General features: G+C 48.0%; 1 protein-coding gene across 21 annotated transcripts in view; it reads right to left on the bottom strand.

Moving 5' to 3' along the window:
• Positions 1–20,109, bottom strand: part of LOC133494346 (receptor-type tyrosine-protein phosphatase delta) — a 238,634-nt gene that overhangs the window by 53,512 nt on the left and 165,013 nt on the right. For 13 of the 21 annotated variants that reach the window (XM_061808077.1, XM_061808063.1, XM_061808078.1 and 10 more), the window contains 2 exons: positions 16,534–16,714; positions 1,275–1,423 (listed from right to left, as the gene is read on the bottom strand). In XM_061808077.1, the coding sequence (XP_061664061.1) occupies positions 1,275–1,423; positions 16,534–16,627 (243 nt within the window). In that variant the 5' untranslated portion in view covers positions 16,628–16,714. The remainder of the gene's footprint in view (positions 1–1,274; positions 1,424–16,533; positions 16,715–20,109) is intronic. The other 8 variants (XM_061808067.1, XM_061808081.1, XM_061808068.1 and 5 more) reach the window with 1 other exon arrangement.

Here is a 20,109-nt window from a genome sequence, read left to right as displayed (position 1 = left end):
TATAACATTTATAAAATCGCACTCAAGGCTGTTTTACTGCCGCTTCCCCTCTCTCCTCACCCCTCCTTATCCTGGTCTGAGAGGAGGCCAAATCTGAGGTTAAATTTCACGCGAAAGACCAATATCCCCAAAATTATCTTGATTAGTGTCCACACACGCATTCAACAAGAAAAGCAACATTTAAATGCAACTTTAAACATTTCTGTTGCCATGCTTGCAAGCCGGCGGTGGTCGGAAGGCGAGGGAAATGTTTGTGCGCTCGGCGACGAACGTCGGGGCATGCGATCCGCTCCGATAAGATGGGGGGCATTGCGGCGATGGCGTCGGAGTCCTGAGGCTAGACGCAGGAAATGAATACGGGTCTTATCAGAGCTCTGCGGTGACGCGTTTCAACGTGGGGATGGAGTGCCCATTCGGGTTTCAGCCAAAATGAAGGTGGCTCGAGGGGTGGAGTACGCGACATGGAAAAACGGAGAATCACGGGAAAGCCGTAGAAACCCCACCGGTGGAAGAAAATAGAGTGAGAGTGGGCCAAATGCTGTTGAGTTTGTCCATGTGGTGTACATTTGGTGCAAGCTGCCACGGAGAAATTTGTACTTGAAAAATAATAATAATAATAAAAAATAAAAAAAAATATATATATAAATATATATATTTTTTTTTTCCCAGATTGAACAAATTTTGTTGTCAGGTCACATACAAATAAAATACTAATAATGATAATAATAATAGGCATTTAAATTAATTGCAGTATTTTTTTTTTCAAATTATTCAAATTTTATTTTTAAATTCCGCTGTATTTCTTTTATTGGGGGCAAGCCTGCGGTGGACCCAATGACTTAAAAAAAAAAAAAAACAAAAGGTAAAATATAAAACTATATCGTTACACCAGTATGTCGAAGATGAAGGCAACATTTTACACTTCATTTTCCTGGTGCCCGGTCACACTGGCTTCAATGGTGTGACCCATCTTGAAAAAAAAAAAAAAAAAATAGTAAATAATATTTAATAGAATTGAACATGGAACATTTTGTTTTTTTTCTGGTGAGTGAACGCTACCTGGTAGCCTCAAAATACAGCTCAAATGCCATCTTAATTATTACAATCGTATTCCGAGAAAGGATTTTCCTTTTGGACGGGTGTACTTTCCCCCCACGTGGCAGCTTTGGTTGATGGATTTGAATCTGAGCGTGCGTAGCATGTGCGGCAGCAGCAGCCCAAAAGCAGTGCAAGTGTTTGTCAGCGAGCATTTTACATCAGAACAATAGACCTAATACCTCGAATCGCTGGTTGCTCACTTTCTTCCCTTTCTTGTTCCACACGATCTTGGGCCGGGGGTCGCCCGTGGCCTGGCAGATGAAGGAGGCCACGCCGCCCTGCACGCCCGTTTGGTCGTTGGGCGTCCGTAAAAACTTTGGCGGCGCTGCGGAAGGCAAGAAAAGAAACTAATAAACAAAAAAAAAAAAAAAAATGTTGATGGCGGGGTGAAGTACGAGGAGAAATTTTTGGAGCTTTAGAGTCATCCTCCGAACAAACATTTGTTTTATAAATATTATTACGTAATCCAAAAGTGTCAGAGATGCAGGAAAAAAAAAAGAGAATCAACTGGAAAACACATGAAATAAAAAAAATCTGGTACCTCCATAAAAGTTTTAAAATGGTTCTTAAAGATTAAATACAGGTGGCGATGTTAAAAAAATCATAATATTATAATCCTGTTATTTAAATACAAAATATTACTGAAATTAAGAGGACACAACTTCAATAATTTACGACAATCATGCTGAAAAGGACAAAATAAAATAAATGGCCTGGCCCGATTACGATGAGTAGAACGTAAGACTCACGACATCCCCTTGCTTTTATTCGCCCGAGCGTCAATATGACGGCGAAAAAGCCCGAGTGTCGGATTTATCGGGCGGCGATCGCCATCTGTCCTCCTGCGGGGGCCCCCCGGCCCCCTTTGATCAATCACTTTGCAACAGGCCATTAGGTAATGGCCGCCATCCGAAGTGCCTCATCTGTTTTTAGCCGCGCGAGCGCGAGGAGCAAATTAACCCGCGGGACTCGCCGATAACCGGACGGGCAGACGACGCCACGTGCCGGGGCGTGGCAAGCCCGTTTTAGTTGGCTCCGTAAGCGAGGTGATGGCGTTTTCACGCCGGCGGCGTGCCGACGCCGCGACAAAATACCAAAAAAAAAAACAGCCGGCGTGCCGACGCCGCGACAAAATACAAAAAAAAAAAAACAGCCAGCTGTGCCGATCCGCTGTCGGCTATTGGGCAATTCTTTCTTCGTCGACTCGCCAAAGTTTTGGTTCCCGAGATGCCCACGTGACGTCGTAATTCGTGCCAAATATTTGAAAAAAGAATACTAAAAAATTGAATGAATCCACATTTTGAATATTTAATTCCGTGATCATTTTGCGTATCACTGGTGGTACTCTTTGAGAATCACTGTACGTGTGGGAGGAGCTCAGTTAAGCCTGGGTCGTGAGCAGAACATTCACTTGTTTGCGTCAGGTGCGGGGGTGGGGATGAAGAAAATAATTTATGGAATATTTTTAGTTGAATCTCTTAATATTAGCAATTCTGAAAGGTGTGACACTTTCCTGTGCAATCGCACATGTATATTATATTTTTTTTACACGCCGGCCGTGCTGCTTTGCATATTTTTTTGGTCGTTTCTCTCGGTGAGGTTGACGTCACGGGACAATTTTTATTTTTATTTTTTATTTTGGGGGGGGGGGGCGCACGTGGCCTCCCATTAAAAGTTTCTTTGATACGTTCTCAACTTACGACTTGCCACGAAAGCCCGTGAATCCAAAAAAGCGCCATTAAAGCCACTCCCGACTGCACGCCGAGTCCGAGGGAGAGCCGGATTCCAACAACCCAACCCACCCCGCACCCCGCAACCCCCCCCCCCCCCCCCCCGCTCGACTGACATGTTCAATTTCGTTTGCGTGAAAAAAGGGGGGGGGGGCGTTTGCTCTCTGAATATTTCACTTGCGGTGGCGATAATTAACCCTGACGCACGCCACGTTTCCGACGGGAAGAAAAGAGCATTGAAGCCGGCGGCGTTCACCTCAGCCGACCCCCCCCCCCCCTCCCCCGTTACCCACATTGGGGGAGGGGGTGGTGGTGGTGAATGATGACGTTTCAACAATTGGCTAAAAACATCGACTGTTGCAAATGGCCGGGGCTCGTCTTTGGGTTCTTTTTTTGTACCTAACCTTACCGTTTTCTTCCCACTTGCTATCTGCAGGATATATATAAATATATATATGTACATATACACACACGAAAAAATCATAAAAGTGTCTTTTGTGACGCTGGGGGAAAACAAACTCCGCATTGTATTCGCTCACAAAAAGGGTGGGGGGGGGGGCACAAGAAAAGGAGAGGAGCCGAGGCTTAATTAGAACTCTTGGCTGACTGGCATCGCATGTCGGGCTGCGATACTCGCCGGAAAACTCAAAATGTATTTCCAATTAGCGAGGGGGTGGGGGTGGGGATTCGGCCCCGCCAACGATTGTTCGGTTAGCGCGGCGGGAATAGCGTGCCGATTCAGGCGGCGTTTGACTTGGCGCCGTGAAAATCGGGACAAAATTGAACGGCGTACGACGTGAAGCTAGTCCCCCCCCCCCATCGCATTGGCCACCTGAAGGCAGTATATGACAGGCAGGGATATATGTTGTTACCGATGTCTTAACTCCTCTCGGATCATCAGTGCAGCGCTAACATTAGGTGTTTTTTTTTTCTTTTTTTGCAGAGGAAAGAGAATATATGATTGTACTACTGTGATATTTTCCGTTCACAGTGCAGTTGTGCTCATGCTGTTGTTTAAAGGGTTGTACCGTCACAACATGGGCTGCAATTTAGCCTTAGCATTAAAACGGACTGAATGGGTCACGGGAATCAGACAAACACGTCGTATTCCCCCCACGTGGCAGCTTTGGTTGACGGTTGACGATTATTACGAGGAAAAGATGCATTTGCTAAGACTTTATTATCCTCTGCACATGGTTATTGATTGCTGTGGAGAACGTCACTTGGAGATTGAAGCACCCCTGCACGCACGCGACGGCTTCAAAAGGACTAGCTAATGCTCCTGTCCCACATTCAAGACACTCACAGACAGTCCGACACCCGCCACGTGTTAGGACGCTTTCGTTTTCCGTGCAAAGTTAGCAAAAGACTAAGAAAGAGGGGAGGGGGAGGGGGTTGGGGGGAAATAGTTCTGCCCCTCTCAACGCCTTCATCGCACGCTCCGACTGCACCCCCGTGGGACACATTAGCGTCGCTAGTGGGATCCAGTTTGTCACTTAATAAAATGGCCCACTCAAACAGATGGCTTTAAAAGCTGCGAGGGAGACGGGCTACGCGAGCCGACATGAAAAGACTCCGCTTCCTCCTGTCGCCGAGGAAAGCAAACACTGACATAAATATTGAAACGCATCACAATTGGCGCCGGAGCCAGCCGAAGCGCTCCTGCCGGAACGTCGGGACAGCTGGGCTGAAGTTTTTTCGTTTCTTTTTTTCATTTGAGTTCCGAATTTTGGGAGCCAAGTGATGTGTGAGAACGGGAAAAAGAAATTCGGATTTATTTGTTTTGCCTCTTGAAAAAAAAAAAAAAAAATTGAGATAAGTAATTCTAATTGTGCAGGCTGCTTGGTAGTCAGCACAGTGTAAAAAAAAAAAAAAAAAAAAAAGTTAATTATCTGATAGGATAGGCAGTAGCAGCCTGGAACACAGAAAAAGGCATTTATGTTCATTTTGTTATCCACGAGGCAATGGAACGATTCATTAAATGGTGCTAGCGCTACGGCAAAACGACCAGTAGTTATCATGCCGGGACTGCACGCTCTTAGTGGGGGGTCGGGGGGGGGGGGTTCATGGCATGTACAGATAGTTGGAAAATGGGACTGTGCAGTTTCACCGATATCTCAAGCTAACATGTAAAATTCGACGAGATACGGGGAATTAAAAAAAAAAAAAAAAACGTCAAGCTTGGACAGGTGAACTTGCACCTTTCCCCCGGTTTTATGTAATAGACTAATAATAAACAAAAAAAAATCGCCTCTAAAAAAAAGAAAAAATACAAACCATACTGATATTTGATGACGTAGGCTAAATAGCGTCAAGATTTAGCATTACCCTTCGTTCTAAGTTTTTGGAAAGGTCAAACCACGAGCCTGGAGACTGAGTGAGATTTTGTTTGTTTGTTTTTTTTTTTTCATGTTTGAGAAAATAAAACGCAAACGAATACGACGTTCTCGGCATTCACTTAAAGGGCCACTGTCATGAAATGCATGATTTTTAGTACGTTATGGACCCATGCGTTTTTTTTTCACCACAAAACATGACTTTGACGTTTACGGTTTTTTTGTAACTCCCGCCATGAAAATCCTCTCGAGAGATTTGTTTTCGAGAAGAAGCAGGAAGTGACGTACATGCCGGGACCGCCTTCAAGCGGACTCGTTTGTTTGTATTTGTTTTTTACCTCCGGGAAGCTAGCTCCTTGTTCCTTCGTGTTAGCCAAAATGCCGGCTCGTTGCATTGCTGGATAGTGCTCGAACGCTCGTGAGGATGGATTCGCTTTTCTTACTTTTCCTAAAGACCCGGTTCGTTGTGAAAAATTGATTGCACGGGTGCAAAGGACGAGTAGGTGTGTATACAGTTACCAAAAAAAATAATAATAGTTCGGGGCGGACCACGTAATCCGTCTCTCATAACGTAACGTAACCGCGTACTTATGACAGGGGTGCTAATTGTGACGATGTGCGCGTCGGACGACTTCCGCGTCGGGCTCGCCGGCGAAGGCTGCCGTTTCGGCTCGCCGGCGAAGGCTGCCGCGTCGAGCTCGCGGAGGGCGGCGGCTATGAACAACGCTGCCGGCGACGGCGCACTCAGCCGCGTGCTACGACAACGCCGTAAAGCGGCCCGGCACCGTGATAAGCCACCTCGGCGGCCAAACCGCCTCCCCGTCCGATCCACTTCCGCAACGGAGATGAGCCATCGTGGCCCGAGGCCGACTCAGTTGCGGCGATAAATACATTGCGCAAGGGAGGATTAAATTAAAAACAAACAAAAAAAATGAGGGCTGAGATTGTCGCGAAATGCCACGAGGTACTTCTGTGTTGTGCCGGGTTAATGGCTCGATGAAAGCTTCGACAGCGAGCCGGCGCACGAACCGCACTGCCCGCTAATGTTCGCACCCCGGAGCCACTCCCATTAACCGAGCGGAGCCCCAAGCGTCGTCGTACGACAGCTTGATTAATGCCGGGCGGGGAATTAAAATGCTAAAAATGCATTCATTAACATTCCAATTGACAACTTTGATCCATAACCAGTCAACGGTCAATGCCGCGACGGAGCTGACACGAGGAAACAAAAACGCAAAAGACGTCATCTAACTTCTAAGAGAGATTTTCTTTTCTGGATTTTTAGCTGACAAAGTGACGGGCGAGGCGTTAGGCGCGCGCCGCACGACATGATAATTCTCAAGCGCCGTTTTGTGTGCGAATGGGCCTCCTCGAGCCCGTCGTCAACAACATGCTGCGCAATTATGTCCAAATTGCCGCACGTGGCCTGTTATTAACTCGCTGAATGCCCACCTCTCCGGCAAGTGTATTATTTAAGACCATTTGCCTCAGCGTATGGATCGCTCAAGCGCTCGGCAAAGAATGGTACAAAAGCCGAGCAATCCCCCCCGCCCCTTCCCCCTCCCCCGCCGCCTGCGATACACCCACTTTACAGCCAAGCAATTTATCGGTCAGCAATGCTGACATGTTGTCCAAGTGGCAATGTAATTAAAGGGCACCACATACGACAAATAACCCTTTATCAAAGTGCACTTATAACTGCGGCAATTCCACCGCGACGTGACATTCGCGCGCAGTGCCTCGATTCGTCGATTGGTCGACGCCCGCCATCTCGCCGCTTTGCGCTGACCGATGAATTTGACGCCCGGCTCGTCTTCGGCGGTGAAATCAGATGAATGTGATTTCAAAACTCTTACGTTCAACCTGAAAAATAAACGGATTTGATTCTGGGGGGGGGCGGGGGGGGAGAAGACTTGTGACTACTTCTGCTAACAACCCAGGCTAAACTTGTGACTCGGTTGAGATGGATTACTCATAGTTTCTTGAGACTGATACGCTACTTTCAATTTAGACAGGGTATCGGCACTATCTTGTGGCACGTTTGGGCATTTCAGAAACAGCACAAACAACTAGATCCCGGAACTGGTAACGTCGACCAGAACGGCGCCTCGCGTGAGAGGCGCCGCTCTCTTTTGATTTCCTTGCCGAGCGCGTCAAACCACTCGGCCCCGGGGGCAGGTGCTGTGCTTTCACTCTCGGTGTCCTGAGATTGCTCCGCCTTGCACCGATCTCGGCGCATTTGTGCAGCTCGTGTGCGTTTGCAGGAGGTTTAATGGCGTAAGCCATTCGTCTCTCTGCGGAGACCGCCTCGGGATTTTTTGCCTTCCCCGGAGGGGCTGCGAAAGAAAGAGCTCCGCCTCCGCCGAGCCGCCTCAAAGCGGTCGCCCGCCGCCGCTCGACGCACATCGGGAATCTTTCCGCCGCCAGCTCCTCTAGTCACAGTCCATTTCCATCGCGCGGCGCGATGGAGTGAACTTCGTCTTTGGAGAGTTGATTTTTTCTCACCTTCACTCGTTCGCGCATTTCATCTCTAACCCTCTCCACTGTCAGCCCATCCCCCTTTTCTCGCTAGCGCACCACCAACCCCATTGGGCGGGTTCAGAACCCAAAACATTTCCCCGCAAATACTTGAAAGCGACGTACGACCCGACTCTGCACCGGCGGCCCCTGCGACGGATTTAGGAACCCGTTAAGCTCCCGTGATCGCAGACAAGCTGCCTGACATATTTCATCAGAAACTTCCACTTCCATGTTTGACAACCCTTCCACGGAGATCCCTTTAATCCGTCCCGTCGCCCTCCCGCCCTTATCGTTCGCCCATTGAAAACATTTCCGCAATATCCGCCATCTCCGATTACGTGGAGACCTCACACATTTTCACCCTGCAGATCCCCGCGTGAAAAACAATGAGCTGGAGTTCAATTACTCCCATGCTCTGAGACTTGTACATATTATCCTAAACACATGCACGTCCATAAAATCCCTTTGCTAAGCCCTGCGAGAACCATCCATAGTAGCGAGGTTATTCCGTGAAAAGCCATTTAACACGTCAAGTACAGCATGAACTGGCGTTTTTTTTTTGAGAAGACGACAGAGGCTTCACGCGGGTTTTAGTGTACCGCAAGTCATTTTCATCTACCCACCACGCTGCTCTCCATCTGGAAGATCAAAAGCTATTGATTAGACCGTAATTAAATTGTCTACCCAGCGAGATATGGATTAATAATCGCCCCCTGCTAATGCCCTGCCCTGACATTTCGCTGCATCCGCTCGATACCGCTTACAGCGATGTGCCGATAAAGCTCGGAACTGGTCGCCGACCTGGCGCGAGAGAGACTAATCAGGGTGGTCTTGGGTTTGTCATCGGGATTTGGAAGCCAAAAAGTTTAATCCGAGATATCCCCCAGATTGGATTGTTTGAAGGATAGACAATCCCTTAATTAAATGGGATATTTTGAGGAAAATGGGTTCTTCAAATAAAAAAAGAACCCAGAGCCAGAACCAAAAGGAGAACCCTCAGACTCAACTGTCCAAAAAACTAAGAATTTGACCCAAGACTTAGTAGAACAGGGTCTTGAAGGGGGAAAAAAAAGGAACCTGAATAATATCTTTGCCCCTCAGAATTCGAAAAACTTGACAGTCCTTAAAGGAGACATCCAGTACTTTGCATGAACAGTGTATCAAATAGTTCATGTAATATTTGCCCTATTTTGACAATGTGATGCTAAATCCTCTCTCATTTAATAGTGTTTTGAGAAGTTGGGCGTAAACAAAGACCAGGAGCTCCGGGCCGGCAGCTGCGGATGGTTCTTCGGACGAGAACGATGCGGAGTCTGACGAGCGAGCTCCGGCAGAGGTCTTTAGCCTAGCTTCTGCGTCCGTGGCTAACGGCCTCCGCCGCCTGGAAGCTCTGCTCGTGGCCCGCTGCCGCCCGGCTAAAGGCCTCCCCGGAGCTCGCGGCTCGTCTTCGGTGGCGGCGGAGGAGGCCTTCAGCCTAGCTTCTGTGTCCGGAGCTCCCTCGTCAGACTCCGCGTCATTCCCGTCCGGAGAACCATCCACGGCCGCCGGCCCGGAGCTCCCGGTGGCCTTTGTTTACGCACTTATGTCGCGCGAAGGCCTCCGAGTAGTCAGACTCCGCGTCGTTCCGCCCGAAGAACCATCCGAATATTCAACATTAATTACAGCCACAGGTTCAAATCTGTATGGACGTATTCCTCCGTCTTCCCGATCAACCGATCCTGCTATTTCTTCATCCGATGAGGATAAATCCGAGAAATCGGCGCTGGGCATAATGGTGTCCCACGTAATCCAGCGTTTGGAACGGCACAGTACACGAATTTGTAACTGTCAATAAAAAGCTTCTCAAAAAACTTTTAAATGAGTGAGGATAAGCGTTGGATTCCCCCTTTAACCATGAATTCCAGTTCGACGTCAAGTTTCAAGGAAAATCGGGTCTGTCAAACAAGAAGTTGCGAAGTCTCAACCCGTTAAACGTATCTACCTGCGCGGCGTCAGAATCTGCTCACCGGGCAGGTCCGAGTCACATTAATAAGGACATCCCTGGACAAACAACAGTCCTAAAAATACCAAGACGAGAAGGCGGCAAGGGCGTTTTGCCACATCACCGCTTCGGCTTCCTCGCTGCCATCTGCGAGCTCTCCATCTCTGGCATTTTCACAAAGCACCCCCCCCCCCCCAGCCCGTCCGCGCCCCTTCCATTTCCTTTTGTTTGCTAGCTTTAATTAGCTTATTTTGTCGGGACTAACCTCCCAGCGCTTCATTACGGCGGCCGGTCGCGGTTACGGCTCCCAACGGGGCACCGGGCGAGGTTAAAACAAAACAAAACAAAAAAAAAAAAAGTTGGGACAAAAGATGATAAATGCTGCGAGGAGGCGAGATAGTCTAATGGCGCTGCCGTGATGGCTACGTGATAAATCGCACCGGGGGTGCCTGTGAGGAGTCGGGGGAGCAAGATGAAGGAAAAGCGAAGAACGATAAAAAAAAAACAAATGTAAAAAAACGGAGTAATTAATCTGGACTTGGTTCCTCCTTTTGACAAATTCAAGGCCAGAGAAGGAAGGGGAAGTGTTTTTTTTTTTCTTCTTCTCTCTTCGTGTCGGGATGCGCGTGGATTTTGACAAAGAACGGGCTCGCCTACTAGCTACTCAATAAATCTGAGATGTCACAAAATCGCCAGATCTTAGTTTTGTAATCATCACGTCGACAACATATTTGCGAGGTAATCTCGACATTGCTGAGGTCGCCTCCCAAAACCGCTCGTCGCCGAGCGAAAATGTCTCTCATCCCTTGGAATTGGAGTTTTTACCCACTTGGGTAAAACCCGCACGCGGCGGCAAAAAACTGTTTTGCAGTTTAGGATCGTTCACTGCAGGTTTAGCTTCAATTTGGTACCAATCGGACAAACTCTCGGGTGAGTTTGGATCTGAGCTTTGGATTTTGGCCTGTTTGACTGCCACTTCCCCCCACCTTTCCTCCCTAGTGGCGGGAACAACACCGACGCCGAGTTGTCGCTTGCTCTTCTCAGGGCTTGGCGTCATTAAGCGTTAAAGGCAAACGCGTACCGCGTACGCGTGGATTCATTTGGGCCGCTCTTAAGAGAACATACCGAGTGTTCTTAATGTGTGTATGCGTGTATAAAAGGCAATACACTCAAATCAAATTAGAATGCGGGCAAATTAAGCGGAGGGATTTAATTTGAGCCGTTGTAAAAATGCTAATTTCGCCTTAGCCCGGGAGCTTGTATGCAAATCCGACACTACTTTACAATAATTCAGATTAGGCCATGCATGCATAAAACACACACATTACAGCCCGCCGTCAGCTGGGGAATAGACGATCATTAGCCCTCGGACTAGCTGCGAGGCTATCATGCTGCGCTAACATGCCGTCGTCGGCTGCGTTTGGGGACCTGCGTCGCGACCTTTTGCAAAAAAAAAAAAACAAAGGCGCGCCGAACGCTGCTTTCGTCGTGTTGCGCGGGAACAAATAAAAAATACTGGGCGTGGCGGGGAATGAGGGGAATTATGGGTATTTTTCTCGGGAAATGGCTAACGCTGGACACAACATTAGGTGCACCTGGACTGTATAATTGTCCCGTTTATTTCGTAGCATCTCAATTGTGCTTGTAGGCATGGACAAATTTTACAGCGGAGTGAGGGGGGGGGGCAAAAAACGAGAGGGCCGATGAGTGAGAAAGATTCAGCGCTTAAACGCGTTAACGCCCGAGGAGATTGCAGGCAAGTCCGTCAATAGCAATTGACGGCTTCGAGAGAGACGGGTGGCGGTGGCGGGGGGGTAATCAATTAAAACACTTTTCAGCTCGTCGTCTGGCAGAGGCCGCCGTGCCATGTGACCCACCGCCAGGCAACTACCAAATCGGTGAGAAAGGTACGAAACGCTCTGTGGTAGAACTGCAGATGGTTGTGTAAAACGACAACAACAGCGTTGTTCCTCGCTTTGATAACTTGGAACGAAGAGAAATAAAATAACCCGACAAAATAGTCTTGCTAGCTTGCATGATGCTCGCTAGCGTAGCGTTTTCTCTTGCGATCAAAATCGGATTTCAAGAGCTTTGTTAACGGCGTGAATACTGAATTAGCTGATAACAGGCGACAAATTCAAAGACTTTTTGAACATAGAGTGACGAAAATAAGTATTTGAACACCCACAAGTTCTCCCACTTAGAAATCATGGAGGGGTCTGAAATTTTCATCGTCAGCGCATGTCCACTCAGAGAGATCATCTAAAAAGAAAAATCCAGAAATCACAATGTAGGATTTTGCAAATAAGTATTTGAACACCTGTCTATCAGCTACAATTCTGACCTTCAAAGACCTGTTAGTCTGTCTTTAAAAGTCCACCTCCACTCCATATAAGATCCTGAATCAGATGCACCTGTGTGAGGTCGTTAGCTGCGTACAGACACCTGTCCACCCCATACAATCAGGAAGACTCCAACTCGGAACATGACCAAGACCAAAGAGCAGTCCAAAGACACCAGAGACACAATTGTACAACTCCACATGGCTGGAAAGGGCATGAACACCATCCCTACTGTGAAGCATGGGGGTGGTAGCATCATGCTTTGGGGGTGTTTTTCTGCACATGGGACAGGACGACTGCACTGGATTAAGGAGAGGATAACTGCGGCCATGTATTGTGAGATCTTGGGGAAAAACCTCTCTCCGTAAGAAGCATACCAAGGTTCTGGCATGGCCTCACCAGTCCCCAGACCTAAACCCAACAGAACATCTTTGGAGGGAGCTGAAACTCTGTGTTTCTCAGCGACAGCCCACAAACCTGTCTGATCGAGGGAAGATCTGTGTGGAGGACTGGCCCAAAATCCCTCCTGCAGTGTGTGCAAACCTGGTGAACAACTACAGGAAACGTTTGACCTCTGTAATTGCAAACAAAGGCTACTGTACCAAATATTAACATTGGTTTTCTCAGGTGTTCAAATGCTTATTTGCAGCTGTATCACACAAATAAATCGTGAAAAAAAAAATCATACATTATGATTTCTGGATTTTTCTTTTTAGATGATCTCTCTCACAGCGGACATGCACCTACGATGAAAATTTCAGACCTCTCCGTGATTTCCAAGTGGGAGAACTTGCAATCTCGCAGGGTGCTCAAATACTTATTTTGCTTTACCCGGCTGCAGTTTTTCATGCACATCTTAATAGAGTCAAAATAAAAATCACTGTGCAGGCTGAAAAAAAAAATGCTAATCTTTTGATAGTCACAAAACAGCTTTCTCACTTTCAAGTTCGAGGCAAATTTTGGTGGCATTCCAAAGCGTGCGCATTTTTTAAAATTTTATTCCCCCCCCCCCCAAGATATTTCACCCTTATCTGTTCCCCTTGTGACGGTTTAGCCGCAGACACAAAGCGTAATTTATTTTATTTCATTTTTTTTGTCGCTTGGCCGTCCCCTTGGCTCACCGAGGACGATTACACACCTCTTTCAAGACGTCGCCAAGCCCAATTTGCCGCACGAATTAAAAAGCGACCGCTTTTGAACCGCGGGTGAAGGAGAAAATGCGCGCAAGTGGGGGGGGGGGGGGTAGTGAAAACGCCGACAAAATAAACACTTCCGCAAATCCTCAAAGACAAATTATTCTATTTTTTGCCGTGCGTCGCATTTTTACAAAGGAACACATTTCCCGTTATCTTTAATGGCAATTGTTGATCGGGCGCCGCGACGTCCGCCGAGCGGGGCTGGCTCCGATCATCGGGCCATCTGTTGAGCGGGGCCGACTCAGCCGTTTTCTACGCTCACGTGTCTCCAGGGCGACGTCCGGAGCGCCGGCAGAGGGCAACGTTCCCCAACGCCCTCCGTCATAGTGGGGGTGGGGGCGTTTGGATCCATGTGATAGGAAAGGTAAGATAATCATATCTTGAGCAGTACAATGGTTGGCCAGTCCGGTGTGGAGGGGGGGGGGGGGGGGAGTCCAATAATCTGCCTTCTCTGAAAACCACTCGGTTTTCCCAAGAACACCTTTATAATCCCATTTTTTGCCGTCGTATTTTAAGCAGGGCGCAAGACCTGATTTATTTCTATTCTCCGGAAGCATTTTGAATGCCAATAATTCAATTTAAGTAGTAACGATGACACATTGCGCGATTCGAGATGAAATCGACTCCCGTTGGAAGACCTGATTTGCTTTTCTTTTCGGGACTCAAACTGACTCCCTTTAGAGACCCCATTTAAGTTGCTTTCTGGGACTCCGCTGGCATTTTACCGGAACCGAACCGTTGGCCGTAACGGTACCCACCGGGGAGACAATTCAGTTCTGTTTTCGGCACTGCTGTTATTTCTCCTTTACCAGAGCAAAGAACGTAAATTTTGAATGCCGACATTTGGCGCTATACAGTATCAGACTAGATTCAGTTTTCTTTTTGGCAAGCTAGCATCATTTTTTGCGATATTGAAGCCAGGAACAGCAATTTTTGGATCCTACCTATATGATACCGACTCCCATTGGAAACCTGATTTGCTTTTCTTTTCGGGACTCAAACTGACTCCCATCAGAGACCCCATTTAGGTTGCTTTCTGGGACTCCGCTGGCATTTTACCGGAACCGAACCGATAGCCATAACGGTACCCATCGGGGAGACAATTCAGTTCTGTTGAATCCCAACATTTGGCGCTATACATTATCAGACTAGATTCAGTTTTCTTTCTGGCAAGCTAGCATCATTTTTTGGCATTACGACATTGAAACCAGGAACAGCAATTTTCGGACGCTACCTATATGATAATCGCCGTGATCCTAAAAGGTACACGTAGGTCATTTATAATCCAGTAGTTACCGCTAACAAGTACAGTCCAGAGCTCTATGACCTAGAGTGAATTCCTCCATTACCGTCGTCATCATCACCATTTCCTGCACTCCGCTATTCAGTGATATTCACACTGAGGGAGATTGCAGCGGGTGCAAAGGGAGTGATAAAACTTTTATTCATCCCACTGTGCCTCCCAAAGCTAATGATTCATGGATGCGGGTAGGGGGTTGCGGTGGGTGGGTGTGTGTGTGTGTGGGGGGGGGGGGGGTGTCACAGGGCCAGAGCTCAATGAGGTCTGAAAGCTCTTGTCACACATCAACGGGCAGGTGGCTGATGTCGAGGTGCCCCGTTCCCGACACTTCTCATCATGACGTTCCCCGGCTGGGCTCAGCACTTGTGCTTCACCTGATCGGTTCGCTCGGGACAGGAGTTGAGAAATGGAGACTCGAGCGCCTTTTGATGGGAGTTACGGATCACTAGGTGGAGATAACTTCCTGCCTGCGGTTTGGGAAAATGAAGCTATTTTTCCCCAGCTGCCTGGTTCATTTGTACAAAGACGGGGAAAAAAACGATCACGTGGGATTATGTTTCGGATCCTAGTTAGGGGCGGAGGAGGAAGAGTGAAGTTCGAGGGAGAAGCGATAGCGAGGGTGGGTGACTTCATATACTTGGGGTCAACAATCCAGAGGCGCGGTAAGGAAGTGAAGAAACGGGTCCAAGCTGGGTGGGAACAGTTGGCGGAAGGTGTCTGGTGTTCTATGTGACAGAAGAGTCTCCGCTAGGATGAAGGGCAAAGTTTATAAAACAGTGGTGAGGCCGGCCATGATGTACGGATTAGAGACGGTGGTACTGAAGAAACAACAGGAACCAGAACCGGAGGTAGCAGAAATGAACAGACTTGGACTCGTCAATGGGATCATTAACGAACACTGCAGTATGTGACTGAATGATGGCGAGGGTGGACGACTTCAAATACTTGGGTTCAACAATACAGAGCAAAGGAGAGTGTGGTAAGGAAGTGAAGAAACGGGTCCAAAATGGGTGGGAACAGTTGGCGGGAAGTGTCTGGTGTTCTATGCGACAGAAGAGTCTCCGCTTGGATTAAGGGCAAAGTTTATAAAACAGTGGTGAGGCCGGCCACGATGTACGGATTAGAAACGGGAGCCAGCGGAACTGGAGGTACCAGAAATTAAGATACTGAGGTTCTCGCTCGGTGTGAGCAGGTTGGATCGGATTAGAAACGAGCTCAAGAGAGCGACAGGGAAAGTTGGATGTTTTGGAGACAAGGTCCGAGAGAGCAGAGCGCTCCGACGGTTTGGACGTGTTCAGAGTTCAAGAGAATGAGGATGCTGGCAGATGGGTGCTGGGGATGGCGCTGCCAGGCAAAAGAGCGAGAGAAAGACCAGAGAACAGATTGATGGATGTTGTGTGGGAGGACATGAGGACAGTGGGGGTGAGAGAGGAAGATGCACGAGATGGGATGAGATGGAAAAAAGATGACACGCTAACTCTAACCCTAGTGCATACAACCAGGGGAGAGGGACCCTAACCCTAACCCTAACGTGACGTGGGGCCCGGGCCACATGCTAACCAAAGCAACGGGCATCGCCGCGACCACCACTGCAGGGGCACCGACGGAACCGGGCACAGGAGAATGGACCGTGCACTTCCTTCCTGTCCTGAGGGAAGGGGCGCTCGCCCTGGACACCAGGATGGGAAGGCTCAGCTTCCCCTACCTAACCCTAACGGGACAAGCCTAAAGGAAAAGAAGAAGAAATTAGGGGGCAAAAAAAACTTGCAATAAGATGCTGTAGGCCACAACTCAAGCCCAGACGCTCACGGCGAAATAAGCCCCCAACCCGAAGGCAGCTCCTGACATCACTTACTAGGTCACGCCCCTTGAAAGCACACACAGATACTACAGTATATCAAGAAAATTCCACAATAAAACCAGGTTTATTTCCTTCCGTTGCCTTTTATTGGCCTTGATTACCCGCAGCATTTTCCGGACCAGCGCCGCGCCCTACAAAACTGCGCCGAGGAGGAAGCGGTCCCACTTACTTTGGGTGTCGGCGAGGTGGACGAGCAGACCCAGGGCGACGAGCATCAGCGCGGGCCTGGCGCGGCGCTCGGTGGGACAGCTTGGCACCAGCATGCTTTGGCAGCCTCGGTGGCGCTGGCTCACAGAGCCCCGTGAGTCAGTCCGCTCTGATTTCTCAGATGCAGGGAACGGAGTCACAGCCTATGGAAGATGGGGTGGGGGTGGGGGGGTGGGGGGTGAATGAAACAAAAGCTGTTAGCTTGCCGGGTTTTATCTCTCTTTGCACATTTGTGACATACCCCCGCACGGGCCTCGGCTGGAGGTGCCACGGGATTGGAGGGGGGGCGGGGGGGCTGACGTGCTCGCGGGCTATGTTCTGACACTTCTCGAAATGGAAGCGTCACTCCGCGCCGCCGCGTGCCCGCGCGGGGGGAATGCGAAAGAAGGAACCGCGCGCGCAGAGATATGAATTCGCTCGCCTGCCCCCCTCCCCCCCATAAAAATGCATTTCCTGTACATGGGAAGGGCGTAAAATAGCTTTCTTAAATCACAACTATAAAAACATGAATTTGGGCTGCACTATATATTGTTGGAGCACCGTCATCGCGATGTATTGATATACTGACAATACTAATATTAATGGAATATTGATAAGGGACAAGCAAAGGGACCTGGGTTGAACAATGCTAATATGATTAGCAATGCTAATATGATTAGCGCTGACGCCGTGATAAATTAAAAGCCGGAGCGGCCCTGAAAAACTAACGTTTATTTGCCTCTCCGAATAACGACGAAACAATTTCGAGAGGGGGATTGCTCAGCGTGGCTTGGGTCCTGCTTAAAAAAACAAAACGAAAAAAATATACATAAATCATTCATAAAGTCAACGCAAATGTCGAAACTTCCCCCACAGTTCCAAAACAAATTTCTTTCCAGTGGTTGCGGCCTCCCTGCTTGCATGTGTGTGTGTCTGTTTCTGGCTAATTCCGACCGCGGAGAATGTGCGGTAATTTGGACCAAAACAGCCCGGCGCGCCCCCCCCCCCACCCCCTCCCTCAAAAAAAAAAAAATGGCATGTTGGAGTGAACGGTTTCGGCACGCCAGCTCACCGCCGGTTCGGTGGCTGAAAAACAAAACAAAAAAGTGACGAGAGAATGTCCGTGATGGAAAAGATCGACAATTTTCCCCTTCTTGTCTTTGGATGATAAGGATCACAATCACCCCCCCCCTCCCCCCCCACAACAACACACTCCACTGAAGCCTTTTTTAATTAACACTGTGCATGTTGTCTGGCTTTGTTTAATAATGCACGATCGCTATCATCCTTTTGAATAGAGGCAGCGCTGAATGGGAACACAATAACACCACCGGGGGAAGAAAGACAACATTGTGAGCCCCCCCCACGGCCACCCTCAACCCCCCCCCCCCCCCACCTTCTTCCCTCATTCTCTGTCATGTCATCAATGTTCGATGAAAAGCAGCAGCGCCGACTGCAAAGCTGACTGGGACTGGAATTATGTTTATTGGAGTTGTTTCGGGGGGGAGGGGGGGGTTTGCTTTGGGAACAACTGCAGGCCTCTTATTATATCAAAATCAAAATTTTGGGGGGGGGGGGAAGTTTTCCATACACTAATTGAATTGAAACCAAAATGTCGTGTGAATTTGACTTTGTCCCACATGTGCAAATTTTGCGTTGGATTTTGATTTGAGTTTCGTGCACCAGGCGTCGGGCTTCATTTACTTTTATTCAACCGTTTCAGAAGTTGACTCTAGGCGCTCACAAAAGGAGGCTTTGGTTATAATACGCTAATATTGTAACTCCCCGACCCCTCCCGCCAACCCCCCCTGTGAGATGCACCGCAGGAAGCTAATTGGGTCTAATGACCTTTGGCTGTGTGATAATTGCTCAAGAGGCACCTGCTGCTATCGCGGCAACTGCAGCGTAACGTGACAAACGTCAAACGGTCGACTCGGGCTTTTTCTTTGGCTTTCGTGCGCATCATGGACCAGCGGTGCAGCGGCGGACCCAAATGCAGGACTCCCAGGCGAAGGCATGATGCTCAGCGGGTTTGATTGGAAACAAAAGTTGTGCACGACAACACGGTCCAAGAGGGCGGGATCCAAAAAACCACAAACAATGTCCGATAACATGAGACAACTAAAGAACCTAACAAAAGCATGACTGGACTATCATGACGCAGTGGCGGAGTAACCCTGGATGCAGTAACGCATACTCATCGAAATGGCCAGTTCATTCTGTCAGGTACCAGTGGTACGGCGGCGGACTCAAATGCAGGACTCCCAGGCGAAGGCATGATGTTCAGCGGGTTTGATTGGAAACTAAATTTGTGCACGACAGCACAGTCCAAGAGGGCAAGATCCAAAAAACAACAAACAATGTCCGATAACGATGAGACACCTAAAGAACCTAACAAAAGCATGACTGGACTATCATGACGCAGTGGCGGCGTAACCCTGGATGCAGTAACGCATACTCAACGAACTGGCCAGTTCATTCTGTCAGGTACCAGTGGTACGGCGGCGGACTCAATTGCAGGACTCCCAGGCGAAGGCATGATGGTCAGCGGGTTTGATTGGAACTAAATTTGTGCACGACAGCACGGTCCAAGAAGGCGGGATCCAAAATACAAGAAACAATCTCCGATAAGCATAAGCAAAGCATACGCAACGAACTGGCCACTCTTCCCCCGGGAGTGGGCAGGAAGTAGAATCATCCAAAGACAGCATTGTGTGAAAATACATTTTTTTCAGGCTATGGTTCATATTGGGCTTAAAAGTGCGTTTATCGTCTTTTGGGAATTTGAATGAACTTTTTTTTTAATTAAATCTTCATTTTTAAATGTAATTTTCACAATTAGAGGCACTTCGAAAACGACAAGGTTATTAATTCAACAAAATAATGCGCACGATAAATAAAAAAGAAATATTTACACATATATTATGTTATTATTTTATTCATTCAACAGTTTGTCTCCTTTTTCAGTTAAAAATATTTTTATTGACTTCATTTAATTTAACTTCCAAACAGACAATAAATTCTCAGATAAAAGCTTCTCAATTAAAATAATGCGGACAATAAAGCAAGAATACCTATTTAGTAATATATAATTGTTTACTTACTGGTATGTTAAAAATAATAAAAAAAAAAACATTTAAATAAATGAAAAAATGAAGTTACAATCAAAAGTCATCAATAAATGAAACGTATACAAATATATAACGAGTTCATTATTTCTTTTTAGGAAATGAAGGACACGCCACCAGTTTTATGTCCACAGTTAGCCGCTTGCCAGAGGTTGAGCAGCGCTGTATTTGTTTACCGAGTAGGACCTTGGTAGGCCTCCGTGTTTGTTTGTTTTCATTTTCTCCAGCCTCTCCTTGACTCCCCCCGCCGCCCCCCCCCCCCAGCAGCTGTTGGCTTCAGATGGATGCTCAGGAAAAGCGCAAGACCCTGAACCTGCTGCGGACTGAGTGATTATGTGCCGATGCGCTATAGCACACAAGGTTACAACACTATTTAGGTAAGCTTTTGGGGCGCCGGGGTTTGGTGATTTCGCTAAACTATTTCATCTTTG

Source organism: Syngnathoides biaculeatus, chromosome 21 (genome assembly GCF_019802595.1).
Source record: "Syngnathoides biaculeatus isolate LvHL_M chromosome 21, ASM1980259v1, whole genome shotgun sequence".
Taxonomy (NCBI): Eukaryota; Metazoa; Chordata; class Actinopteri; order Syngnathiformes; family Syngnathidae; genus Syngnathoides; species Syngnathoides biaculeatus.
The sequence above is the reverse complement of the archived record's forward strand: the minus strand, read 5'-3'. Positions and strand labels throughout refer to the sequence as shown.